General features: G+C 42.2%; 2 protein-coding genes across 2 annotated transcripts in view; one reads left to right on the forward strand and one right to left on the reverse strand.

The window, feature by feature from the left end:
- The window catches only part of UTP20 (UTP20 small subunit processome component), a 79,416-nt gene extending 70,516 nt beyond the window's left edge, over positions 1 to 8,900 (forward strand). Inside the window, exons 56-62 of the mRNA XM_038756200.1 lie at positions 280 to 412; positions 1,795 to 1,982; positions 3,981 to 4,052; positions 5,624 to 5,920; positions 6,584 to 6,710; positions 8,311 to 8,456; positions 8,541 to 8,900. Of these exons, the coding sequence (XP_038612128.1) occupies positions 280 to 412; positions 1,795 to 1,982; positions 3,981 to 4,052; positions 5,624 to 5,920; positions 6,584 to 6,710; positions 8,311 to 8,456; positions 8,541 to 8,696 (1,119 nt within the window). The 3' untranslated portion in view covers positions 8,697 to 8,900. The remainder of the gene's footprint in view (positions 1 to 279; positions 413 to 1,794; positions 1,983 to 3,980; positions 4,053 to 5,623; positions 5,921 to 6,583; positions 6,711 to 8,310; positions 8,457 to 8,540) is intronic.
- A 1,587-nt stretch (positions 8,901 to 10,487) lies between these two features.
- On the reverse strand, positions 10,488 to 20,597 carry ARL1 (ADP ribosylation factor like GTPase 1). Its single transcript, XM_038756754.1, has 6 exons — positions 20,416 to 20,597; positions 15,591 to 15,728; positions 14,739 to 14,820; positions 12,062 to 12,173; positions 10,967 to 11,145; positions 10,488 to 10,835 (listed from the first exon to the last, which is right to left on the reverse strand). Exons 1-6 carry the CDS (start codon positions 20,417 to 20,419, stop codon positions 10,805 to 10,807), a joined length of 546 nt encoding a protein of 181 aa, XP_038612682.1. The 5' UTR covers positions 20,420 to 20,597; the 3' UTR covers positions 10,488 to 10,804.
- Positions 20,598 to 26,534: the final 5,937 nt, after the last annotated feature.

Here is a 26,534-nt window from a genome sequence, read left to right on the forward strand (position 1 = left end):
CAATTATAACAATTAAACCTAAGAAAGAAGAAACGCTGGAGAAAAATCATTTGATTTGAAAGTAGCTAATTATGCCAGGGAGCAATCTGACTGTTAGGAGCTGGAGAGAGGCATTCTGCTGAACACAACTGGGAAAGAAAATTCCCTGATACGTATGACCCTCACCCAAAAAAATTTAATTTCTTGGTCTCCTGAATGTATTTTCGTCAGCTTTTGCTATGTGATTCTGCAGTAGGAAATCTAGATCCTAAAATTGTATTGTCATATTTTTCATTTTAGTTAAGAAAGGAAACTGAAGAAAAGGCAGCAGACAGACTTCTTTTCAGCTTTCTTACACTGATAAGTAAACTAGTTAAAGACTGCAATATTATTCCATTTACCAAATACCCAGAGATTTTGGGTAACATCTGGCGTAAGTATTCAATTTCTCATTTAAATTCCTTTTTTTTTTTTTCTCAAAAAATAATTTTGGGGTGGAGCGTGACAGAGATGTCCATGCCTTGCCTGAACCACAGCCTTAAATGGGAAGTAGCCTCCTTGCCAAGCCCCAGATGCTTTCTTTGCCCCTCCAGCCAGATGAGTCTCTCTCCCTGAACCTGTTTGTCTTCATTTCCTCCACCATGCCCATAGCTTCTCCCCGTACTCAAAATGGAAAGTTGGCATCTCCCATCCTTTCCCATTTGTAAAAAAGCCAAAGCCAACTGAGAGCTTGTAGGTAGGGAACATTTCTGTGAACTCTGTTATATTGTATCATCATCATCATCAATCGTATTTATTGAGCGCTTACTATGTGCAGAGCACTGTACTAAGAGCTTGGGAAGTACAAATTGGCAACATATAGAGACAGTCCCTACCCAACAGTGGGCTCACAGTCTAAAAGGGGGAGACAGAGAACAAAACCAAACATACTAACAAAATAAAATAAATAGAATAGATATGTACAAGTAAAATTAATAAATAAATAGAGTAATAAATATGTACAAACATATATACATATATACAGGTGCTGTGGGGAAGGGAAGGAGGTAAGAAGGGGGGATGGAGAGGGGGACGAGGGGGAGAGGAAGGAAGGGGCTCAGTCTGGGAAGGCCTCCTGGAGGAGGTGAGCTCTCAATAGGGCCTTGAATTGTACTCTCCTAAGAGCTTAGTACTGAGCTCTGCACACAGTAAGTGCTCAATAAGTACCATTGATCGAACAGATGTACATGAGGAAGTAATGATGCAGGGGTTATAAATCTGTCAAAGTCCTGATTCCGTGAGCTGCAGGCAAGCACCTTTAGTGCAGGTTATCGGATAAAAACTGGGTCCCAAAAGGTTGAGTTGACATGGTTATGATCACTCTGTGCAGTCAGCAAGGCACAAATGCAGAAAACCAGAATGGACTGGTAATGCCCCAGAAATCCCCTGCGCAGAATTTATACACCCTTTATTTATACAGACCTTGAGGTTACGTCAAGCTCATTCAGGTGAATTCTTTAGTAACACACACTTGCACTCTTTTCCCGTTCACGCATCTCTCCCCCTGTGCCCTTTCTGCCTTCTGTATTGGAGCTAGGCTGGTCAAGGCCCAGAGCATCGCCCTCAGCCCAGCTCCCCTGGGTGGTTGGCAACAATGTATGTTACCGAGGAGATTGGGAAAGAGAAACAGAGCAGGGCCTGTACCTTAGGCCAATTTGTACTTCCCAAGCGCTTAGTACAGTGCTCTGCACATAGTAAGCGCTCAATAAATACGATTGATTGATTAGGCAGGTTTGCCATTGACACGGTAAAAGCAGCAGCTTTTTGTTCCCACAGGTCACGTGCAGTGCCACTTGTCCCACCCTCACAGCTGGGTGTGGCTAACTTCAGCCCAAATCTTTGGATTATTGTTTGCCTCTTACAAACCGGAGGAGCTTGTTAGCAAATGGAATGCTCGGAAGGCTAAAAAGCAAGTCTCGGAACCTGTAGCCGTCGTGTTCCTCACAGATGAACTAGACAAAAAGGTAGGGTGTTGCTGGAGACCCTTTCCCCTTGTGCCTTATGCTCTCACCCCAACCCCATCCCTTGTATAAAGTACTGTTGTTTGAATAAAAAAAAAATCAGGGCTCCCACCATTACTGGCTCTCTGCAGGGCAGAGGGATTTCCTCGTAATAATAATGATGATCACGGTTTTTGTGAAGCACTTTTTATCAATCAGTCGTATTTATTGAGCGCTTACTGTGTGCAGAGTGCTGTACTAAGCGCTTGGGAAGTACAAATTGGCAACATATAGAGACAGTCCCTACCCAACAGTGGGTATGTGCTAAGCACTGTTTTAAGTGCTGGTGTTGCTACAACAGAATCAGGTCACATGTAATCTCTGCCCCACATGGGGTTTACGGTCAAAGCAGGAGGGAGACCAGATGCATAATTACCTCTTTACAGATGAGGAAACCGAGGCACAGAGAAGTTAAGTGACTTGCCCCAGCTCACACAGCAGGCAACATGAGGAGGCAGGAGATGCAGCATGCCTTAAGGGGTAGAGCACAGGCCTGAGAGGCAGAAAGACCTGGGTTCTAATGCCGGCTCCGCCACCTGCCTGCTGTGTGAACTTGGCCAAATCACTTAACTTTTCTATGTCTCCCCCTTTTAGACTGTGAGCCCACTGTTGGGTAGGGACTGTCTCTATATGTTGCCAATTTGTACTTCCCAAGTGCTTAGTACAGTGCTCTGCACACAGTAAGCGCTCAATAAAGACGATTGATGATAATGATGATGATGATGTCTCAGTTACCTCTTCTGTAAAATGGCAATTAAGACTGAGCCCCATGTGGAACATGAACTGTGTCCAGCCTGATTAGCTTGTATTTGTCCCAGTGCTTGACACATACTACGTGCTTAACAAATGCCATTAAAAAAAAAGTGGTAGATGCAGGATTAGACGTCAGGTCTTAGGTCTTTGAGCTTTCCTAGTGTCACCTGACTTCCCCAACCTGAAATGTTTTATGGCCAGGGTTATATCTTTGGCCCTGTGGTCAAAATGCATGGTTTATTTGAAGGTCTCCGACGTGGGCATGGTAGTTTCATGGGCTGCCACGGCGCAGTAGTTCCTGGAAGTGGACTCAGGCCACGTCTGGTTTGTCCAGCTCATCATCATCATCATCAATCGTATTTATTGTCCGGTTGACAGTAAATGTCCAGTCCATGTTCATGTCCAGTTGAGTCCAGCAGCACTGCAGGCCACTGACATTGTGAGGCATAGGGCACATAGGGCATTGTGAGGGGATCAGGGTCAACCAAAGCCAGCCCACCACCAGCCAGTATGGCTCTAGGTCTCAGGATTTTGCGACCCGTGGGCTAAACCTGGCTTAGGCCTGAGCTCTACCGAAAAGTCTTTCCCATATGCCTGGGAACATGTCAGGCATTTTGACTCGCATCAGACCATCAGCCTGATTTTTATCACCCCCCCCTCCCCAATATTATAAATGTCCTACAGACCCCATCCACTCCAGAGTTCAGGTTTTTCCTGTTATAGGAACATCTTCAACTGGGGGTGTTGTGTGAGATTTCCAAAGCTTCGGATATGAGTATGTGAGTTCTGAGTACGTTAGCATTGCAGAATTTTGTCATTTCAAGATGGCAGTCATCATCATCATCATCATCAATCGTATTTATTGAGCGCTTACTATGTGCAGAGCACTGTACTAAGCGCTTGGGAAGTACAAATTGGCAACATATAGAGACAGTCCCTACCCAACAGTGGGCTCACAGTCTAAAAGGGGAAGAAGAGTAGGTTAGAAGAGTAGGCTGTTACTATGCCAATGAAATGATCTTCGTGTTTGCATGCAGTATTATTGAAAAGGAAAGCTAGCAACTTGAATGTGATTATTCAGTTATCTGGATGTCTAAGAACCTCCCAAAAGTCAAGCTTTTAATTGTTATATGTTTAGTACTTGGCATTTAGTAAGCGCTTAACAAATACTATCATTAGTAAAATAAACTACCTTTTTTATTTTCACAGATGAAAAAGCTTGCTTTAGCTTTTTGCCACCAATTAAAGTCCAAATTTTTGGATGATTCTCTGGGAGAGCAGGTATGAAATGAACATGTCTGGTTATAATATAGGAGAATAACTTATCTGTTCATAGTCATGAACATATGTATACATTTTATACTTCTGTGACAGAATTTAAGCGCAAGGGCAGGAGACGTCAGGACTTGCTTCTGTTTTACTCTTCTGATCCCTTAGCACAGGGCTTTGCCCTCAGTAGCTGTTAAATACCATTGATTGTTCCAGAGAGTAAAATGAAATGCAAATACTTCCAATGATTATATACATTCAGTGGAAAGTATCTCAAATTGAGGATGCTTAACTCAAGGAGATTGCTGTCACCCTGAAACTGTATTTGAACAGTGTTCAGTGGTTGAACAATAATTGTCATATAAGAGGCATGCTAATTATATATATATATATATATATATATATGTATGTATGTCATGCACCAACAAGTCTTACTGGAACATTATTGTAAAATTCAATTTGGCTATCAGATTTTCTTGGTATTTTTCAGAGTCGGCTATTTTATGAAGTTTAGTGATATGTCCATATATTTCCTCCAATAATTGAACGTTTAAGTTTGATATAGCAAGACAATGAAAAGTCGTAAGGAGGCATTAAATAAATGGGGCTAGAGAAAGTTTCTTCGTATTGTGGCTCATTTTTTTAATAGTACATGTTAAGGGCTTACTCTGTAATGAAGTTTCCCAGGCCCTCTTGATTTCCATAGGCCTGAAAGTCAAGTAGGCCATGCTGCTTCCCTACAGTAAGTAGCTCATCTCATTTTAAGCAAATTCCAGCTCTTTGCTAGCCACAGAATGTGTAAAAATGACACGGATGTTGAAATTAGTCATCTCCACAATTAATAATTCCCAGTCCTGACTTAAGCCAACTGTAAAGCTTTTTTACATGAGCTGCCGATTACTAAGGAAGTTGACAAGTTTGAATTTCGTTTTCAACAATGAGCAGTGAGAAGCCAGGGAAGCAAAGGGAGAACGGAAGAGAAGCAAAGGGCCTGAAGAATTTGAAAGCAGTACTGTCAGTCCCAATAGAATGAAAAGTTGACCGAGACTAGAACCCTTTATAGTAAATAATCTGTTGAAAACCAACATTTTAACAGGAAGGGCACATTTGTTTAACAGGATTGTCCCTTTTTCCTAGAAAATGCTTCCAATTTGTCCTCTGCCTATTCATGCTGGAACATTTTCCAGAAAATTAGAAACTCAGGGTAGAGAATCAGTGTGAAAGACATCTTTCCCCAAAATCCAGGCAAGATCGGGTTTTGGTCTATGTGTGGATTTTATTTGTCCATCATTTCCGTGTACCCAATTAGCGGAAATGAGTGAGAGTTAAGTGGTAGTAATGGTAGACCTGTTGGCTCATTGCAGGGCAAAGGGATTACTTCTCAACTAACCCTTGGCTTCCATGATACCAACTGTTTTATTACCAATCTTATGCTTTTGGCCCCTGCAGTCAAAACACATGATGTAAAAAAGTCATTTCCCTTTACAGGGGAGAAAGGGATCATAAAATAACTTGTGGCTTGTTTATAGACCTATGGCTCTGCTTTGTCATAAAATAAAAGCTGGCATATGTCTTTTTTCAAGGTTGTTAAGAATTTATTGTTTGTGGCTAAAGTCATATATCTTCTGGAACCTGACCCAGAAGATTATAAAGATGCAAATGAAGAAATGGAGGAATATGACACTTTGGATGGTGAAGCATCCAAGGAGGAAATGGAGTGCGAAAAAGGCTTGGAAGATGACAATGGGGCTTCTGCTAAAGAAGAGAAAGAAGAGATAGAGGAATATATGGACAAACCAGCCACGTTGTTGTGGTTAATCAAAAAGTTATCCCTAATGGCAAAGAGGGAAGCTGCTTATTCACCTAAAAACCCCTTAAAGGTGAGTAAAATCTACATAGAGTAGAGGAGGTTTAAAAAAAAAGTGAATTAGACAGTTACTTGAATGTTTGTCATAAATTGAATTAGCATTGATTGTTAATCCCACATGGAAAAACCGCTTAAATCAGTCTACCCACAAAAAACAAATCAGGACATTTTGAGTTGAGCTGCATATATAGATCCCGAAATCAGAAAATAACTTCTACCTTGCTTCAGGTTTATATTTCCATTGGATTTTCAACATTCCTTTCTTCCTGAAATTCCTAGTATTAATTCAGCAATAATTAAGTATCCAGAAAATTAAGATTTTTCAGCAACTAAAAAACAGAGTATTACACCCACTGAGCAACTCCCCGGCCCACCATCAGTTAGTCTTGCATGTATCCACTGTTTGATGGTTAACCATTAATAACCAGGTGAATAGTGAAGCCTGCTTATACTTTGGGAAAAGATGAGCTAGTGAAAAAAAATGCAGAATGCTCAATCATTTTGCTCCTCTTGACTAGGCTGGAACTTAAAATGAGTTATAAGTAAGTCTTTTATTAATTCTCATTTCCGCCCGGCCTCAAGTTCTGCTAGCCTTTTTGTTCCACTTCATTTATCTAAAAAATATTTTGATTCTTACTAGACACATTTAAGGAAAAAAAATGTTCTGTATTTTTAGAGAACATGCATCTTTAAATTTCTTGGAGCTGTAGCAGTGGATCTTGGTGAGGAAAGGATCAAACCTTACCTCCCAACCATCTTAACGCCAATGTTCCGAGAACTTAACAGCACCTACGCACAACAAGGTAAATTTTAGAACTTTTCCCCTGGTTTTGAGATGTTGGGTATTAATACATCGATTACCACCACCTACTTTCCGTGCTTTCCACCAAACCTTGCAAAATGCTTATTTGTATTTTGCGATCCGGTTAGACTGCTAGCAGTGTGGCCTAATGGAAAGTGGAAAGGTTTGGAGTCAGGGGACCTGGGTTCTAATTCCACCTCTGCTGGTTGCTTTGGTTAAGTCATTTAACTACTCTGGGCCTTGGTTTCCTCATCTGTGAAATGGTGATTAAATCTCACTCCCTCCTAATTAGATTATGAGTCCCATGGGGGACAGGGACTGTGTTCAATTTATAGTAGTCTGGATTGATTGCGATGTCAGAAAAAAAAGCTGTGCATATGTGCGTGCTTTGGATCAGCGTGGAGAGAGGGTTAGTTTGGGTGAAGAGTAGATGAAGTGGGCCGGTATGCAAGGCGTGGACAGGTATTAGCACATACCTATCCACTTCCTTTCAGCTAAATTCTGGTAAGGGACTATGTCTACGAACTCTTCTGTACTCTCCCACAGGTTTGGCATAGTGGCCGTGGCACGGAAGCAGTTTTGTGTAATGGGTAGAGCCCGGCTACTTCTGGCTCCGCCACTTACCTGCTGAGTGACTTTGGACAAGTAATTTTACTTCTCTATGCCTGAGCTCGTCTGTAAAATGGGGATTAAGATTGTGAGACCTATGTGGAACAGGGACTGTGTCCAGCTTGATTACCTTGCATTGAATACTTCATGCTGCTGCCCGGATTATCTTTGTCCAGAAACGCTCTGGGCATATTACTCCCCTCCTCAAAAATCTCCAGTGGCTACCAATCAATCTGCGCATCAGGCAGAAACTCCTCACCCTGGGCTTCAAGGCTCTCCATCCCCTCGCCCCCTCCTACCTCACCTCCCTTCTCTCCTTCTCCTGCCCAGCCCACACCCTCCACTCCTCCGCCGCTAATCTCCTCACCGTTAGGCCTCGTTCTCGCCCGTCCCGCCATCGACTCCCGGCCCACGTCATCCCCCGGGCCTGGAATGCCCCCAATCCCTCTGCCCATCCGCCAAGCTAGCTCTCTTCCTCCCTTCAAGGCCCTACTGAGAGCTCACCTCCTCCAGGAGGCCTTCCCACACTGAGCCCCTTCCTTCCTCTCCCCCTCGTCCCCTCTCCATCCCCCCATCTTACCTCCTTCCCTTCTCCATAGCACCTGTATATATGTATATGTTTGTACATATTTATTACTCTATTTTACTTGTACATATCTATTCTATTTATTTTGTTAGTATGTTTGGTTTTGTTCTCTGTCTCCCCCTTTTAGACTGTGAGCCCACTGTTGGGTAGGGACTGTCTCTATATGTTGCCAATTTGTACTTCCCAAGCGCTTAGTACAGTGCTCTGCCCACAGTAAGCGCTCAATAAATACGATTGATGATGACTGAATACTATTAAAAAAATAAGTGCTCTTCACAAATTAGGCCACTCCCGTCCTGTATTGTGAAGAATAACCCAATCCTATTTAGCACACTTGGAATTTCTGTCCCAAAATGTCATCCTTGAGGCCTGGAACTGGTCTCAACATCATTGTTTTTGTGCTTAGATCCCTCCCTGAAGAACCTCTCACAAGAAATCATAGAATTGCTCAAGAAGCTGGTTGGCCTAGAGAGCTTCTCTCTAGCCTTTGCTTCGGTGCAGAAAGAGGCTCATCAGAAACGGGCGCTCCGAAAACAACAGAAAGCATTGCAGGTAATGTTGCTTTGAAATTGTGTTTCACTTGTTTAGCTTTGTCTTTATTTTTAAAGTAATATAAAATTTCACTTTTCTTTCCAGTTTGTAACAAATCCTGAGCTTGCTGCCAAGAAAAAACTCAAGAAACACAAAAACAAAATTGAAGCCAAAAAGAGAAAAATAGAGTTCATTCGCCCAGGACCCAAGGCCAAGAAACGTAGAAGCCATGGCCTGAAAGACTTAGCCATGGTGGAATAAGACCGAATAATTAGTTTGTCAACCCGAGTTATAAGAAACCTGAGCATTTCCCTAGGGGTATTTTCTATGAGCAAATATTAACTAGGGCAATAGCATCCCATTTTTGTACTGTTGGCTGTATAAATTAAATTTTAATATACATTATATATGGTACAGTTTAATGTACTAATAATGCCTTTGACAATGAAATACGCTCACTGAATATTGTTGCCTTGTCTTGATTTACTGAAGAATTAGCTTGCATACTAATGATGGAGAGAATATCAAGTTAAGCTGCCACACTGGGAACAGGAGGAGTCCGGGGGAGATGTGAGAATTTCAATTCAATTGTATTTATTGAATGCTTACCGCGTGCAGAGCACTGTACTAAGCACTTGGAAAGTACAGTAGAGCAATTGGGCTAACCCAGCCCCACTCAATCCTTAGGAGAGAGAACCCCACTGTGGGACTGCAGCTGTGATGAAAATTGGGTTGAATAATTAGTATTTCTGTGGATGCAGGTTTAGAGAAGCGGCAATTACCCTCTGCAAGAAGGAGGGGAATGTGAGTAAAAAAGTACAGGAAAATTTGGTCCTGCCTTTTTGTGGGATAACCCCGGTAACATGCTTCATCTCCACCTCTGCCTCAGTGAGATGAAATGCAGGTTTAGGACAGCAAGGGCTCACTCCACTTTAATTCCTAAGTCATGACAGCAGTGAATCCCGTCCCCAAGGGGTGCTAATATGTTGCCAACTTGTACTTCCCAAGCGCTTAGTACAGTGCTCTGCACACAGTAAGTGCTCAATACGATTGATTGAATAACATACGTCTAATGTCCCTTTGGGAGTGCCCAGCAGAAAAGGTCCTTGTTGCTGATATGTCTCCTGTTGGGTCAGACAATTCACAAGTGCAGTCTACTGACCTGTGTGGATAGCAGTAGGATGCAAAAAAAAATACTGTACATATGTAGGTCTCTACTCTGCCCAGTGAGTCCCTTTGCTGGTAATCTGGAAAAGGCCATCTTCTAAGATGCACAAAATCAATTAAAGGAATAAAAGAGAGTCAAAGGATTGACTAAGGAGTGGGTCCCTAAGTTGAATTTGTGTAATTAGCGTACACAGCAGACATAGAGAAGGCAGAGAACATCTGATAAATGAACACATTCTTTGAAACATACGAACTGGCACACCTTACCCCACTCCCAGAACAATATCAAAGTACCAAAGGGTGTGGGCTACTCAGGTTAAGACAAAAAAGAATAAAGTTGGAGGGGCTAATTTAAACATTTAGGCAGCATTTTACAGCTAGCCAGTCACACCTGTAAGTTAACCTGTTTTTACAAATGAAGATTAGCAGATCTATCAAGTCATCAACTCAAACTTCAGGAGAGTCTACCGAACAAGAAGGTAAACTGGGAAAAGGCTTATTCTTATTCTTCTGTAAAATAGAAAACAAATGGCCTCCTCTCCATTTACAGTCTTTTAAGGAAGGCTGCCACAGCTCATTGTACTGTCAATTTCACTTACCTGCAATTCTTGATCTTGCAAATGCTAGGGGGGCCTGGGATCTTTCTTTCTCAGGGAGGTGATGGGGTGGGTGTGTGGTGAGGGGCAGGTGGAGGAAGAGGAAGGGAAGGAGGAGAGCAGTCTACTGTTACGGACTCCGAGTGAAGTGACTAAAGGAATTACCAGTAGTCGTTTAAAAATCTAGGCCTATTACCAATTTCCCAAGAGCGGTATTTGATCACTTAGGCTTCACAGTCCTAGTTTACTGTTAGTAATGAGTCATTTCGTTTTAAAAATTCATCCATTCTAAAGTGATCATTAGAGATGTTTATTAGTGTTTACAGAAACTCATAACCTTTGAATTCAAAACCAAGTTTATTCCAACAGGCGTGCATTCTGCCAAAGGTCTTATCTCAAGTAAGAATTTCATACAAATGAAGACTGAATCTTAACATAGAAAGCTAGAAAGGAATATATTTTATATAATACAGAGTAGACATTCAGTTGGTTCAATAGGTATCCATCCTCCAACTAAATATGCTTAGTCCCATTATCTGCCAGTATGTGTGATAGTAGCATCTAGTAGTGTTTATCTCACTTGACTGCTTCAAAGGAGTTGTTGCATTACTGCCTGCTCTTTAAGGTTTCTACTAGCCTGTAAGAGAGGAAAAAAAATTATAAAATTAGTGCAATTTTAAGGGCATTTTTTAAATGTGCGAAAACTTATGTCAAAGCACAGAAGTTTTAATAAATAGCCTGACGAGACTAGTCTTAAATGGTACTTGCCATTCCATTGCTTCATCGAGCCCAGTGCCTTTGGTTGCTGATGTTTTGAAAATTTGCCATTTCCGGTCCTTCATAGCTGGTAGCCCAAGTGAATTTGCCATCTCCGTGGGAGTCATGGCCTGTTCCATATCCTGTTTGTTAGCAAAAACCACTAAAATGGCCTTCCTCAGCTCCTCCTCCTAAGACCAAAAAATTTCAAAACATTTCAAGTTAATACTAAAAGGCTACCCCCATTCTCCCACCTTCTTTCTTTGCACTCAACCCCACAGCTTCCCCCACCCTCCATACAAACACAGGAGCAAAGACAGGTGCTACCCTGACCACATTTTTTGTTTTTTTGAATTTTTGAACCAATTTGATTTGTCCTGAAGGAGAGAGTTGAGCAAGGCCTGCCCCCTCCTTATCATGGCTAATGCTGACCTTTTCCTATATTTTGGAATTAGGTTATTTTTTTTTTTGGCTGAGTAGATTGTATTCTAATGTACCCCTCATCGAGACTATGAGCCACATACGGACCACAGCCTCATTAATTTATCTTTATGTAATTTTTGTGTAAGGCTTTATAAATGTTAGTAATAACTACCACACTAGCAATACTTTATTTACAGACACTACAACTTGATAAGAATAAAAGGAAAGTGATTGAAGGTACCCCCTTCCCAGTCTTTAAAGACCACCTCTGATCCCTAGAAACAGTATGGCCTAGTGGAAAAGCACAGGTTCCGATCCCAGCTCTGCCACTTCTCTGCTGTGTGACCTTGGGTAAGTCACTTCACTTCTCTATAAAATATTTATCTTATCTGTAAAATAAAGATTAAGACTGAGCCCCCATGTGGGACATAGACTGTGCTTTAAACAAGTTTATTTAGCAATTATTTGGCTTGATTTACCAGAAGCTAGATTCTCACTTAAATGTTTCCAAAATTAAAATGTAAAATGCCATTTTCTGAAACAATATCTTCTATGGAAAATTAAAAAAAGATAGCAAGAAACATTTCATGGTTAAATCAAATTTAATTTGTTTTAAATAGTATACAAATATATATACGATAATCACAGTTTCAAACCTGTATATTTTTGATCTGGTGTTCTTACCTCCAACATGGCAACTAATTCTGACTTGGAAATGCCAATCCTGTCTCGGTCACAGCTGTCTACTACATAAATGACTGCATCTGTATTTGAATAATAACAACGCCAGTATGGCCTGGAGGAAAAAAGCAATAGCACTAAGTTAGCTCTTGCTTTAATATTTACAAAAAGACCCAGTTGCACTTTTATATCAAACCAGTTTTCCCTTAAAATATCTCTCACTTTGTGCTTAATTCTGCTCTTCAAGGAAAAGGATGAGGATAGCCAATACTCTTGTTTTTTGAAAGAGAAGACAGAAGTAAATAATTAAAAACTATCCCCCTAAAACCATAAACATCTCTACAGGAATAAAATCAAGTAGGGGATACAGGGCCTTGGAAAAAACCCTCGTTAAAACAGTATCAAATCCATCTTAAAGTCATAAACATGATTGCTATACCATTTGCTACTAAAACGAACCTGACTGAAGTAAAAAAAAGGGAAGACTTCCTTAATGATTTTTTTTTTTTGTTTCAAGTTTTACCTACTGAACAACTGAGGAATCAAAATAATGCAAGCATCCTGGCAAAGGCAACATTTTATTAATTCAAGTCCAGTAGGAATTTCTTCAGAGGGTCCAAGTACAGCTCCAGGTAAGAGGATAACATGACATTCAATCACTGCTTTATTAAGAGGGTTTTAAGTCAAGAGAACTTCACTAGGTAAATGAACTATATACCAATTAATACAGAAAGGATAGACATCTACTAACTTCATCAACCTATTTAACTTTACTATCTAGATAACTTTCCCAAAATCGTGGCCCAGTGGATAGAGCACAGACCTGTGAGTCAGAAGGACCTGGGTTCTAGTCATGACTACACCACTTATCTGCTGTTTGATCTTCAGCAAGTCACTTAACTTCTCTGTGCCTCAGTTATCTCATCTGTAAAATGGGAAGACTGAATCCAATGTGGGTCAAGAACTGTGTCCAACGGGATTATTTTAGATCTACCCCCAGCACTTATACAGTGCCTGGACCATAGTAAGCACTTAAATGCTATTTTAAAAATACACCCAAAAAACGTTCTGCACATGATAGAAGAGCAGCATGGCCTAGTGGAAAGAGCACAGCCAAGGGACTCAGAGGACCTGGATTCTAATTCAGGGTCTGCCAGGTGCCTGCTGTGTAACTTTGAAAATTCACTTGTCTGTGCTTCAATTTTCTCTTTTGTGAGAAAGTTCCTCCCCTAGACTTAACTCGTCGTGGGAAGAGCATGTGTCTGTTCATTGTTATATTGTACCCTCCCAAGCGCTTAACAAGTACCATAAAATTATTATTAAAATGGGGATTAAGACTGTGAGCCCCCCATGGGACAACCTGATCACCTTGTAACCTCCCCAGCGCTTAGAACAGTGCTTTGCACATAGTAAGCACTTAACAAATACCATTATTATTATTATTATTATTACAGTGCTTTGCACACAGTAAGTGCTCAAATACGACTGAATGAATGAATTGGGATTGAATGCCTGTTCTCTCTCCTACTTAAGACTGAGCCCCACGTGAGAGAGGTGGTGTCTGACGTAACTTACATCTATGCCAGGGCTTAGAACAATACTTGACCCATAATAAGCACTTAAATCCAATAATGATAATAATGTCTCCTCACTCCTTCAAAAACCTTCAATGATTACCTATTTCTCTTCACCCAGCAAGAGAACCCTGACCACTGGGCTTTATGACATTTACAGCTCTCTTCTCCTACCACACCCCAGCTAGCCTTCTTTGTCCCTCTCCTGCTAACCTCCTCACTGTGCCTTGCTCTCTTCTCTTTGACCCCTTGCTCCTACCCTTTCTCCAGCTTAGAACAGTGCTTTGCACATAGAAAGGGCTTAATAAATACCATCATTATTATTATTATTATCTGCTAGACCATGGTTCTCTCCATCTTCTGGGCCCTTTTGAAATTCAGAGGCCCTTCCCTGACTACCTTCTCCTCTGGCCACATTAGCAGCTCAGCACTTTACTATGTATTTGTAACCACCTGTAGCACTTGTGTCAATTTACTTACTGTGTTTCAAGCATTCATTCATCTACAAACCCACTTTTCCCCTTCTTCCTCTTTATAATTTACTTCAGTGAGTGTCTCCCCCAACTAGACTGTAAACTTGGGGTCAGGGATCATGTATGTCTCCTAAGACTTTTTGTAATTTTCCAGGCACTCAATATAGTACTGTGCACACAGTATGTGCTCAATATTATTAACTCATTATTGATTTACTACTCCTAAGGGAATTCTCTCAGATAAGTGAAATAATGTAAATGTCTATTCTTACCCCTAACTCCAACTTAGAAACAACTGCCATGAAGCCAAATCAAAAGTATTATTTTTATGTCCAGTTATTTATAAATTTGATGAGCACCAATGCAACAAAGCAGAAACAAGATTTACAATTACAAAAGTCAGTCCAAGTGATTCTACTCATCAGTTTTTTTAAAAAAATATAATCCTTTAGAAATAAGGGAAAATGGGTAGGTTCATAAATTAAAAATGGTGATTTTTCAGATTTTTATAAAATAGTGCCACAACGTACCAATTAAAAGTCAATAATTTTTTTTCAGTTAGAAACCTCAAGAGGTCAGGCACACAAATGTTGTAAGACATATGACATTAATACTGACTGATAAGGCTTTTACCTGATACTCGTTTGTCCTCCCAAGTCCCAGACTTGAAATTTAAGGTTCTTGTATGTTACTGTCTCGACATTGAAACCAATGGCTGAAAGAAAAATTAGAACACCAAAAGACTAATGCTTAAACTAAACATCCAAAAATTATTCATTTGTCCTTTCAATAATAATAATAATAATAATAATAATAATAATGGTATTTGTTAAGCGCTTACTATGTGCAAAGCACTGTTCTAAGCGCTGGGGAGGTTACAAGGTGATCAGGTTGTCCCATGGGGGGCTCACAGTCTTAATCCCCATTTTACAGATGAGGGAACTGAGGCCCAGTGAAGTGACACTTGCCCAAAGTCACACAGCTGATAAGTGGCAGAGCCGGTATTCGAACCCATGACCTCTGACTCCAAATCCCGGTCTCTTTCCACTGAGCCACACTGCTTTCAACATCTAGTTATGGCCTGATCATTTTTAAAAAAAGTCATCCACTGAATTGGAAGTACACTACTAGTAAAAGGCATTTAAAAAACTAATTTGCTATAAATAATGAAATATTTAGTCACAGTACCAATAATTCCCGCAGCATTCTTTCACCTCTGTGTACATTAGTTTTACCATTAAGGGGCAGGGACATGTATGCCAACTCTATTGTACTGTACTCTCTCCCAAGCACTTAGTACATTGCTCTGCACACAGTAAGGACTCAATGAATACCACTGATTGACTAAATATTGTATTCTTAACAGTTCTGGCTTACCTTACTAGCTCTTTTTTGCACACCTGCCCTTTAAAAGCAATAAATTATTCTACCCAAATGATCACATTTTACCAATCCTTCCTGTAATTGCATCAGGCCAACACTTACTGGGAATGGTGGTGACAACTTCTCCAACCTGTAACCTGTACAAAATTGTAGTTTTTCCTGCCCCATCTAGTCCCAGAATTAAAATTCGCATCTCCCGGGTTCCAAACAAGCTGGAAAAGATGGAAGAGAAAAATCCACCTAAAAAAAAGAAAAAAGAAATCACATTTTAAATTAGGGAACAGCTTTACATGGTGTTGCAAAAAAAATAATTTATTTTAATCTAAGCAACCAGATTATATTTTTCTGATGTACCTTCATGCAACACAGAGTAGCCAAAGTATCCAGTCTTTGCCAATGTTTGATAAAGAAGTTCTTGTTTTATTCTCTAGAGCGTAACCTTGTTGGGGGCAGGGAAAGTTTGTGCTCTCCCAAGTGCTTAGCGTACAGTCCTCTTCACACAGTAAGTGCTCAACAAATACTATTGATGATGTTTTCGCTTTCCCTCTTTTTTTAATTGATGTTCCCTTTCTCCCTTGATCTTTCTTGCACCAAAAAGAGGCACAGATCTCTTGAGTTGAGTAATTCCTGTGGTTTGGGGGCAGGGATCCACTTTGCAAGTCCTCATTCTGGAAACACAAGTGGGTTTGTGGCCTACCTCACTGCCACTTTTCTTGGAGCACAACTAACTGATCAGGACTAGGTTGCAATGGAGCACAGACTAAGACCCTGCTAATATTCTTACTATTTTTCATTCATTGACTAGCCACTACGCACGTGTCACTTCACTTTCTTTGAAACAAAAATTCTGCGTATCATTAGGAAGCAGATAAAAAACAAGAGATTGTTTTGCACTAGAAACATCATGGTGAGTCCTCTCCTAAAATACTCTTCACAGTTCTGGCCACTCCGTCTTGAGAGGGGACAGCACGACTGAGGAGGAAGCCCATCTTCCAGACAGTGAGCCCGTTGTTGGGTAGGGATTGTCTCTATCTGTTGCCAAATTGTACTTTCCAAGCGCTTAGTATAGTGCTCTGCACACAGTAAGCACTCAATAAATATGACAATGAATTAACTAAAGAAAAGGGTAACTAAAATGGGAGGGTATGGAGGGGCTTCCATGAGAGATTTGGATGAAAAGGACAGTACCTTTGAGCCTGAAAAAAAATAAGCTGAGCAGGGAGATGACTGAAACACAAATTATTAAGGGTATGGACAGGGTGAGTCTCTTAAACACCTGATCAAGGGGATGCCTTTGAAGTTTTGTAGCAGAAAGATCAGAACACATTTAAGAAAATACTTCTTGATCTTCCCCTCACTTGGCTTCTCTAATGCCAACCTCTCACCATATCACTTCACTCCTCTAATGCCAACCTACTTACCCAACCCCTAATTTCATTTTTGTCACCAATTCCTTGCCCACATCTTCCCTCTGTCCCTTTCACATCTGACAGACCACGATGACCACTACGCTCCACATCCTCAAAGCCCTACTAAAGTCACACCTCTTCTAAAAGGCCTTCTCTGACTACACTAACTGTACTGTATGGTTCCCGCCCAAGCGCCTAATACAGTGTTGGCACATAGTAAACACTCAGTAAATGCTAGTTATTGCTTTTCGCAGTGAATGGAAAGCAAATGGAATTTATTGCCACAAGACAATGAAATATCAGAAATACCGTGGCATAAAATAAAATCTACTGAGATGCAAGACAGATTTGAATAAATGGTTCTTTATGGGAAGCTAGGGGAAGTTAGGAGCGTAAAGGAAAAAAATTGGAAATGATAGAAAAGAACTGTCAGAGGGGAAAAATAGTTACCCCAAGCCTTCTGAATCCACTATTAGAGACAGAATACTATCAAGCATCATATCATCAGACATTAGACTCATAAAAAATGAGAAGCAGTCTGGCCTAATGGGTAAAACATGGGCCTGAGAGTCAAGGACTGGGTTCTAATCCCCATATTGTCTAAAAAGCACCTTAAAAGATTTCCTCTTTTCCCTGGCTTTCGGTCTCCCTGTGTTGGTTCACTTTACAACAGCTGTCTACATTATGGGTTCACCCAGGATATAATTGGTAGGTGGATGTTTTTGGGTGTCACCCCTGGATTTAATGGACAACTGGCCCACCCTAGAATAGCACTGCTGTGTTTCGTAACTAGGAAGAATTTAACAATTTCCCTTTGTACACCTGAAAATTGTATTTTTACACAATGCGGCCATATGTTCAGGAACCATTTGGTCCTGCATCTGAGCCATTAAATTTCTGAGCACAAATTACAACAAAATTTATTGAGCTAAAGTCCAATGAAAGATTTTTTGATAACTTAAAACGTGAATATCAGAGTGGCCTACTAAAATCAGCAGGTGAGGGAAAAAGGGGAAGGAAAGAGAACAGTGATGGTTAGCTCTATTACATGTCTGGAGGGGTTAGCAATTGCTAGAGTTGGGCTATATCTTGCCCAATCTCAGCTCTGGTTCACCTCATTTTTTCCTGGAGTCCCAAAACTGGACAGGGCTGGACAAAGCTGGGCTGAGATACTTTGGTGACATGGCATCTTCAGTACTTGAAACTTCACACATCTCTTTAACACTTATAATTGCTCAGTGCACCCACATTCAATTCACCACCACGTCGTCTTGATTTTTCCTTAGTAATGTTTCGCAGATCCCTGCCACACCACTGCCATAACCACAACAGTATTATTATGGTTATTACTACAATGCTTGTTAAGCGCTTACTATGTATTGAGCACTGTTCTAATCACTGGAGTAGATAGAGGTTTATCAGGCTAGACCAAGTATCTGTCCAACATGGGGCTCAGAGTCTAAGTAGGAGGGAGAACAGGGATTAACTCCAGTACAAAAACCGTATGTCTGGATTATTGCAACAACCTTCTTGCTGATAATGCCTCTTGCCTCTCCTCACTCCAGTCTAAACTAAAAGTTGCAGGAAGAATCACCGCTCAAGCAATGATCTGATTACCTTGTATCTACCCCAGCGGAGGAGCTTACGTCTGGAGGAACGAGTCGATCTCTCCCTCCCAAGGGTATTTAATTCATTCAATTGTATTTACTGAATGCTTACCGTGTGCAGAGCACTGCACTAAGTGCTTGGAAAGTACAACAGTAAAGAGAGACAACCCCTGCCCACAACGGGCTCTCAATCTAGAGGGGCGTGCTGACAGTGGGCACTGTACTAAGTGCTTGGGAGAAGACAAGACACCAAAATGAGTGGGGGGGAACCTCCAGGCCTGCCACGACCTGGAAAAGAGGAATGCCGGGGGTGAGGAGGTGGGTTGGGTGAGGAGGAATTATTATAGCTACAGTTCTATTTATTCTGCTGGTTTTGACATCTGTCTCCATGTTTAGTTTTGTTGCCTGTTTCCCCCTCCTAGACTGTGAGCCCGCTGTTGGGTAGGGACCGTCTCTATATGTTGCCAACTTGTACTTCCCAAGCGCTTAGTACAGTGCTCTGCACACAATCAGCGCTCAATAAATACGATCGAATGAATGAATGAAGAGGGTGAGGAGCCAGTTGTGGGATAGGGACTGTATCTGTTCTCATTACTATTCTATTTATTTTGTTAGTGATACACATTTAGCTTTAATTCTATCTATTCTGACAACTTGACCCCTGTCCACATGTTTTGTTTTGTTGTCTGTCTCCCCCTTCTAGACTCTGAGCCCGTTGTTGGGTAGGGACCGTCTCTATATGTTGCCGACTTGTACTTCCCAAGCGCTTAGTACAGTGCTCCGCACACAGTCAGCGCTCAATAAATACGATTGATTGATTGCCCGTCTCTATCTGTTGCCAACTTGTACTTCCCAAGCGCTTAGTCCAGTGCTCTGCACAGTCAGCGCTCAATAAATACGACCGAATGAATGAATGGCCCTCGACTTGTCCTTCCCAAGCGCTTAGTCCAGTGCTCTGCACAGTCATTGCTCTATAAATACGACAGAATGAATGAATGACCCTCGACTTGTCCTTCCCAAGCGCTTAGTCCAGTGCTGCAGTTAGCGCTCAATAAATGCGACTGAATGAGTGAATGACCCTCGACTTGTCCTTCCCAAGCGCTTAGTCCAGTGCTCTGCAGTCAGCGCTCAATAAATACGAATGAATGAATGAATGACCCTCGACTTGTCCTTCCCAAGCGCTTAGTCCAGTGCTCTGCACACAGTCAGCGCTCAATAAATACGACTGAATGAATGAATGACCCTCGACTCGTACTTCCCAAGCGCCTAGCCCAGTGCTCTGCACACATTCAGCGCTCAATAAATACGAGTGAATGAATGAATGACCCTCGACTTGTCCTTCCCAAGCGCTTAGTCCAGTGCTGCACACTCAGCGCTCCATAAATACGACTGAATGAATGACCCTCGACTCGTCCTTCCCAAGCGCTTAGTCCAGTGCTCTGCACACACTCAGCGCTCAATAAATATGACCGAATGAATGAATGACCCTCGACTCGTCCTTCCCAAGCGCTTAGTCCAGTGCTCTGCACACACTCAGCGCTCAATAAATACGACCGAATGAATGAATGACCCTCGACTCGTCCTTCCCAAGCGCTTAGTCCAGTGTTCTGCTCACAGTAAGCGCTCAATCAATACGATTGAATCATCATCATCATCAATCGTATTTATTGAGCGCTATGTGCACAGCACTGGACTAAGCGCCTGGGAAGTACAAATTGGCAACCCATAGAGACAGTCCCTGCCCCACAGTGGGCTCACAGTCTAAAAGGGGGAGACGGAGAACAAAACCAAACATACCAACAAAATAAGATAAATAGGATAGATGTGTACAAGTAAAATAGAGTAATAAATATGTACAACCATATATACATATGGTTGAATGAATGAATGAATGGATGATCCGGGCCTTACCCATGTTGCGGCGCTTTCTTGGGCGCGCCGGTCTTCAGGGGGAATAGTGTCCGGGCTCCGGCCCGGCGTCCCCGAATGGCCGTCCTCCCCTCAGGCCCCTAATGGCCGCCTTCTCCTCAGGCCCCCGGCTGACCGTCGTCCCCTCAGACCCCGAATGGCCGCCGGCCGCCCGTCCCCTCAGGCCCCCGGCCGGAAGTGGCGGCCGCCTCAGCCTCCTCCACGTCGACGGCCGCGGCTCCACGTAAACCAGGCGCCTCCCCCCCAGCCCCACTTTCGCCACCAGGCCCGGCCCACGCAGCCCTCGGAAACGGGCCGGCGGGGAGAGAAGAAGGACGGGCCCCGGAGATCTCCCTTTCTTCTCGTCCGCGCTGATCTGTCCAGTCCACCGGTCCTTCAGGTCCTGTATTTCTGGAGCGAGGCAGACACGCGCAAATGCCTGTTTTGAGGCCTGACCTGGAAATGACGAATCTGCTGATGTGCAATGCGCGGGTGGGGGGGGCCGAGGGGCGGGTGGGCAGGCTGCTGAAAGGGAAAGAGTTTATTTCATTCATTCACTCATTCATTCACTCATTCATTCATTCACTCATTCATTCATTCATTCATTCACTCATTCACTCAGTCATTCATTCATTCATTCACTCACTCACTCATTCACTCACTCATTCACTCACTCATTCACTCACTCATTCATTCACTCATTCACTCACTCATTCACTCACTCATTCATTCACTCATTCATTCATTCACTCATTCATTCATTCACTCATTCATTCATTCACTCATTCATTCACTCTCATTCATTCATTCACTCACTCATTTGCTCTCATTCATTCATTCACTCACTCACTCATTCACTCTCATTCATTCATTCACTCATTCACTCACTCATTCTCTCACTCATTCATTCACTCATTCATTCATTCACTCACTCATTCATTCATTCATTCATTCATTCACTCATTCATTCACTCACTCATTCACTCATTCACCCATTCATTCACTCACTCATTCACTCATTCATTCATTCACTCATTCATTCACTCACTCATTCATTCATTCACTCATTCACTCATTCATTCACTCACTCACTCATTCATTCATTCACTCACTCATTCACCCACTCATTCATTCATTTATTCATTCATTCACTCATTCATTCACTCATTCAGTCAGTCAGTATTTATTTCTTTTTTTTAATGGTATTTATTAAGCTTTGAGAAGCAGCGTGGCTCAGTGGAAAAAGCCCGGGCTCTGGAGTCAGTGGTCGTGGGTTCAAATCCCGGCTCCGCCAACTGTCAGCTGTGTGACCTTGGGCAAGTCACTTTGCTTCTCTGGGCCTCAGTTACCTCATCTGGAAAATGGGGATTAAGACTGTGAGCCCCCCCGTGGGACAACCTGATCACCTTGTATCCCCCAGCACTTAGAACAGTGCTTTGCACATAGTAAGTGCTTAATAAATGCCATTATTATTATTATTATTATTATTATTATTATTATTACTACATGCAAAGCACTGTTCTAAGCGCTGGGGAGGTTACAAGGTGATCAGATTGTCCCACAGGGGGCTCACAGTCTTCATCCCCATTTTCCAGAGGAGGGAACTGAGGCCCAGAGAAGTTAAGTGACTCGCCCAAAGTCACACAGCTGACAAGCGGTGGAGCTGGAATTTGAACCCATGAACTCGGACTCCAAAGCCCGGGCTTTTTCCACTGAGCCATGCTGAGCGCTTACCGTGTGCAGAGCACTGTGCTAAGCGCTTGGGAAGTACAAGTTGGCAACATACAGAGACAGGCCCTACCCAACAGTGGGCTCACAGTCTAGAACATTATTTGTAGGCCCAGTGATGATTTTTTTTTTATTTTTGGTATTTCAATCAATCAATCGATCAATCACATTTATTGAGCGCTTACTGTGTGCAGAGCATTGTACTAAGCGCTTGGGAAGTACAAGTTGGCAACATATAGAGACAGTCCCTATCCAACAGTGGGCTCACAGTACACTATAGCAGGCACCCTACTAAGCACAGGGGCGGATACAAACTAATAGGTTTGGACACAGTCCTTGTCCAAGAGCACGGACTTTGGAGTCAGAGGTCATGGGTTCAAATCCTGGCTCTGCCAATTGTCAGCTGTGTGACTTTGGGCAAGTCACTTAACTTCTCTGTGCCTCAGTTCCCTCATCTGGATTAAGACTGTGAGCCCCCCGTGGGACAACCTGATCACTTTGTAACCTCCCCAGTGCTTAGAACAGTGCTTTGCACATAGTAAGCGCTTAATAAATGCTATCACCACACGGTCCTCGCAGTCTTAACCCCCATTTTACAGATTGAGGGAAGTGACTTACCCAAGGTCACACACATCAATTGGTGGAGTCAAGCCAGGTCCTTCTGTGACCTGAGGTCTGCCTGAGGCCACGCTGCTTCCCTATACTCGCCCCTTCTAGACTGTGAGCCCTTTGTGGGCAGGGAATGTCTATCTTTATAATAATGATGGCATTTGTTAAGCGCTTACTATGTGCAAAGCACACTGTTCTAAGTGCTGGGGAGGATACAGGGTGATCAGGTTGTCCCATGTGAAGCTCACAGTCTTAATCCCCATTCTACAGATGAGGTAACTGAGGCACAGAGAAGTTAAGTGACTTGCCCAAAGTCACACAGCTGACAATTGGTGGAGCCGGGATTAGAACCCAGGTCCTTCTGTGACCTGTGGTCTACCTGAGGCCACGCTGGTTCCCCATACTCGCCCCTTCTAGACTGTGAGCCCTTTGTGGGCAGGGATTGTCTCTGTTTATGGCTGAATTGTACTTTCCAAGCGCTTAGTACAGCGCTTTGCACTCAGCAAGCACTCAATAAATACGATTGAATGAATATATGGCTATGCTATCCTCTTGTCTGCTCTCTGAGGAATTGTGCAGGTCAAACCCCATGTCTTCAATCCAAAAACTCAGGTTGACTTCACCGTTTTTGTCTCCGAGAGGGAGAAGGGAGAGGCTCCAACTTTTTGACCGTTTACCATAATTAATTTTCAAGGACTTCGTATATTATAATTAGGTTCTGCAATATAACTAAACTACGTGTTTTTAGCCTGGGATTATATAATGACATCCCGCTCCCCATAGCCCAACCTGAGTTGACCTTACGATGTTCCTGCTTCTCGGAACAGTGCTTGGCACATAGTAAGCGCTTAACAAATGCCATCATTATTATTCCCAAGATTTATCCCCCGTGAAAACCAAGGATATTGAGAGCATGTGTATGGCAGGAAAAGATTTAGATCAATTTGGATATAGTCAATCATATTTATCCAGTTTTATGGTGTGCAGAGCACTGTACTAAGTACTTAGTAGAGTACAATACAACACACTTGGTAGACACGTTTCCTGCACACAAGGGGAAGACAAAAATTAATATAAATAAATTAGTTAAATTACAAGTATGTTCATAAGTGCTATGGGAAGAGTACGAATCCTAGTGCAAGGGCAGCACAGAAGGCAGTGGCGGAGGAAGAAATGAAGGGAGTGGTGGAGGAAGAAATGAGGGCTTAGAGTAAGGGTTTGCTAAATTACCCCATCAATTTTAATCATATAGGCAATGGTATCTGACCAAGATACCAAGAAAACCAAGGATATTGAGAGCGTGTGTATGGCAGGAAAAGATTTAGATCAATTTGGATATAGTCAATCATATTTATCCAGTTTTATGGTGTGCAGACCACTGTACTAAGCATTTGGGAGAGTACAACAAAATCAATCAATGGTATTTATTGAATGCTTACTGTGTGCAGAGAGCCCTACTAAGCACTTGGAAGGGTATGTGGCTCAGTGGAAAGAGCCCGGGCTTTGGAGTCAGAGGTCATGGGTTCAAATCCCGGCTCCACCAATTGTCAGCTGGGTGACTTTGGGCAAGTCACTTCACTTCTCTGTGCCTCAGTTACCTCATCTGTAAAATGGGGATTAAGACTGTGAGCCCCCCATGGGACAACATGATCACCTTGTAACCTCCCCAGCGCTTAGAACAGTGCTTTGCACATAGTAAGCGCTTAATAAATACCATCATTATTATTATTATTACAACATAACAGAGTTGAATGACATGACCCTTGCCCACAAGGAGCTAACAGTCTAGACAGGAAGGCGGACATTAAAACAGAAGCAACCAAATTTCCTGTCTTCTAATATCTTAGATTTCAAGGCGGGGAGACAGATAAATAATTTATTTACAAATAGTGGCAACAGTAGGAAGAACAGGAATTATCAATTAGTAGTTTGATAAAATAATTGTGTATTCATTTTAATTTTTTACAATATTTGTTAAGTGCTTATTATGTGTCAAGCCCTGTTCTAAGTGCTGCGGTACATACAAATTAATCAGACTGAGTACAATCCCTGTCCCACAAGAGACTTAGAGTCTAAATAGGTAGGTGAAGAGGAATTAAATCTCTATTATGCATTTGAAGAAACAGACACAGAGAAGTTAAATAGCTTGCCCAAGGTTACCCAGCAGGTAAGTGGTGGAGCAGGAATTAGAATCCAGCTCCTCTGCTGCCTGTGCTTTATCCACTAGGACACACTGCTTCTCCTTCTGAGGATGGTTATAAAATATAAATGTCAAGAGTGGCAGCTGGGCTGATGCAAATTAGAGTGTTTCAAATTAATCAGGAAATGATCATCATCATCAATCGTATTTATTGAGCGCTTACTATGTGCAGAGCACTGTACTAAGTGCTTGGGAAGTACAAATTGGCAACATATAGAGACAGTCCCTACCCAACAGTGGGCTCACATGGCTTCCTGGAGTAGATGGGAATTTAGTAGGACTTTGAAGATGGGGAGAGCTATTGTCAGAGGGAGGGAATTCCAAAGTGGAGGAAAAACCTGAGCAGGAGAATTGCGTGGGAGGTACCATTAGAAGGTGAGCTGGGAGGAGCAAGGAGTACAAGGGGAGAACTAATCAGAGCCAATATATGAAACGGAGGAGCTGGTAGAGAATCCGGAAAACAATGGTAAGGAATGGTTTTGCTTGACACGGGAGGTAGTGAGTAGCCATTGGAGGTTTTTAAGTGGAAAAACATGAGCCGAAGGAAATTTCAAGAGAATTATCCAGACAGCATCTCCTCTGCCTGAGATCCTTAAAGGCAAAGGGAGGCAGGATAGGGCTAGAAATCCCCACTGAGGGAAACCAACCGCTACAACCTGGTTTTGCTGGGAAGGCAAATTTGTCACACTATGAAGAACCCAGCAAATGGAGCACTAGGTCATGGCCTCGTTTTCGTATAAGAGCTGTTGAGGATAGGATCAATTAGCTAGTTTTCAAGGCACATGGGGTGAAAGACAAGGTGCCTCAGGAGAAGAAAATGGAGACAGCTGGTAGGAGGCCTTGAAGCCAGTGGTTAGGAATTTTAGTGTAATGCAACGCATGTGTAATCACTGGAGGGGCTCTTCCTTGCACTGCCCTCTATTTGATTTACAATAAAGGGTATGTCTGTCCACTGGATGCCCTACTGTTTAAAGAAAACCATGTTACATTTGGGAATACTTGTTCTTCGGTACTACAACTACTGGGCTACTGCTGTACCAGTAACACTCCTCTGGACAGGAAAGCTTATTAAATCTCATCTAGGGTTCAATCGACCAATCAGTGGTATTTATTGAGGACTTACTATGTGCAGAGCATTCATTCATTCATTCATTCAATCGTATTTATTGAGTGCTTACTGTGTGCAGAGCACTGTACTAAGCACTTGGGAAGTACAAGTTGGCAACATATAGAGACGGTCCCTACCCAACAACGGGCTCACAGTCTAGAAAGGGGAGACGGACAACAAAACAAAACATGTGGACAGGTGTCATCAGAATAAATAGAAATAAAGCTAGATGCACATCATTAACAAAATAAATAGAATAGTAAATATGTACAAGTAAAATAGAGTAATAAATCTGTGTACAAACATATATACAGCAAGCACTTGAGAGAGCACAATACAACAGAATTAGCAGGCATGTTCATCATCATCAATCGTATTTATTGAGCGCTTACTGTGTGCAGAGCACTGTACTAAGCGCTTGGGAAGTACAAGTTGGCAACATATAGAGACAGTCCCTACCCAACAGTGGGCTCATGT

The sequence above is a fragment of the Tachyglossus aculeatus genome, chromosome 14 (genome assembly GCF_015852505.1).
Source record: "Tachyglossus aculeatus isolate mTacAcu1 chromosome 14, mTacAcu1.pri, whole genome shotgun sequence".
In the NCBI taxonomy this organism is placed as follows: domain Eukaryota; kingdom Metazoa; phylum Chordata; class Mammalia; order Monotremata; family Tachyglossidae; genus Tachyglossus; species Tachyglossus aculeatus.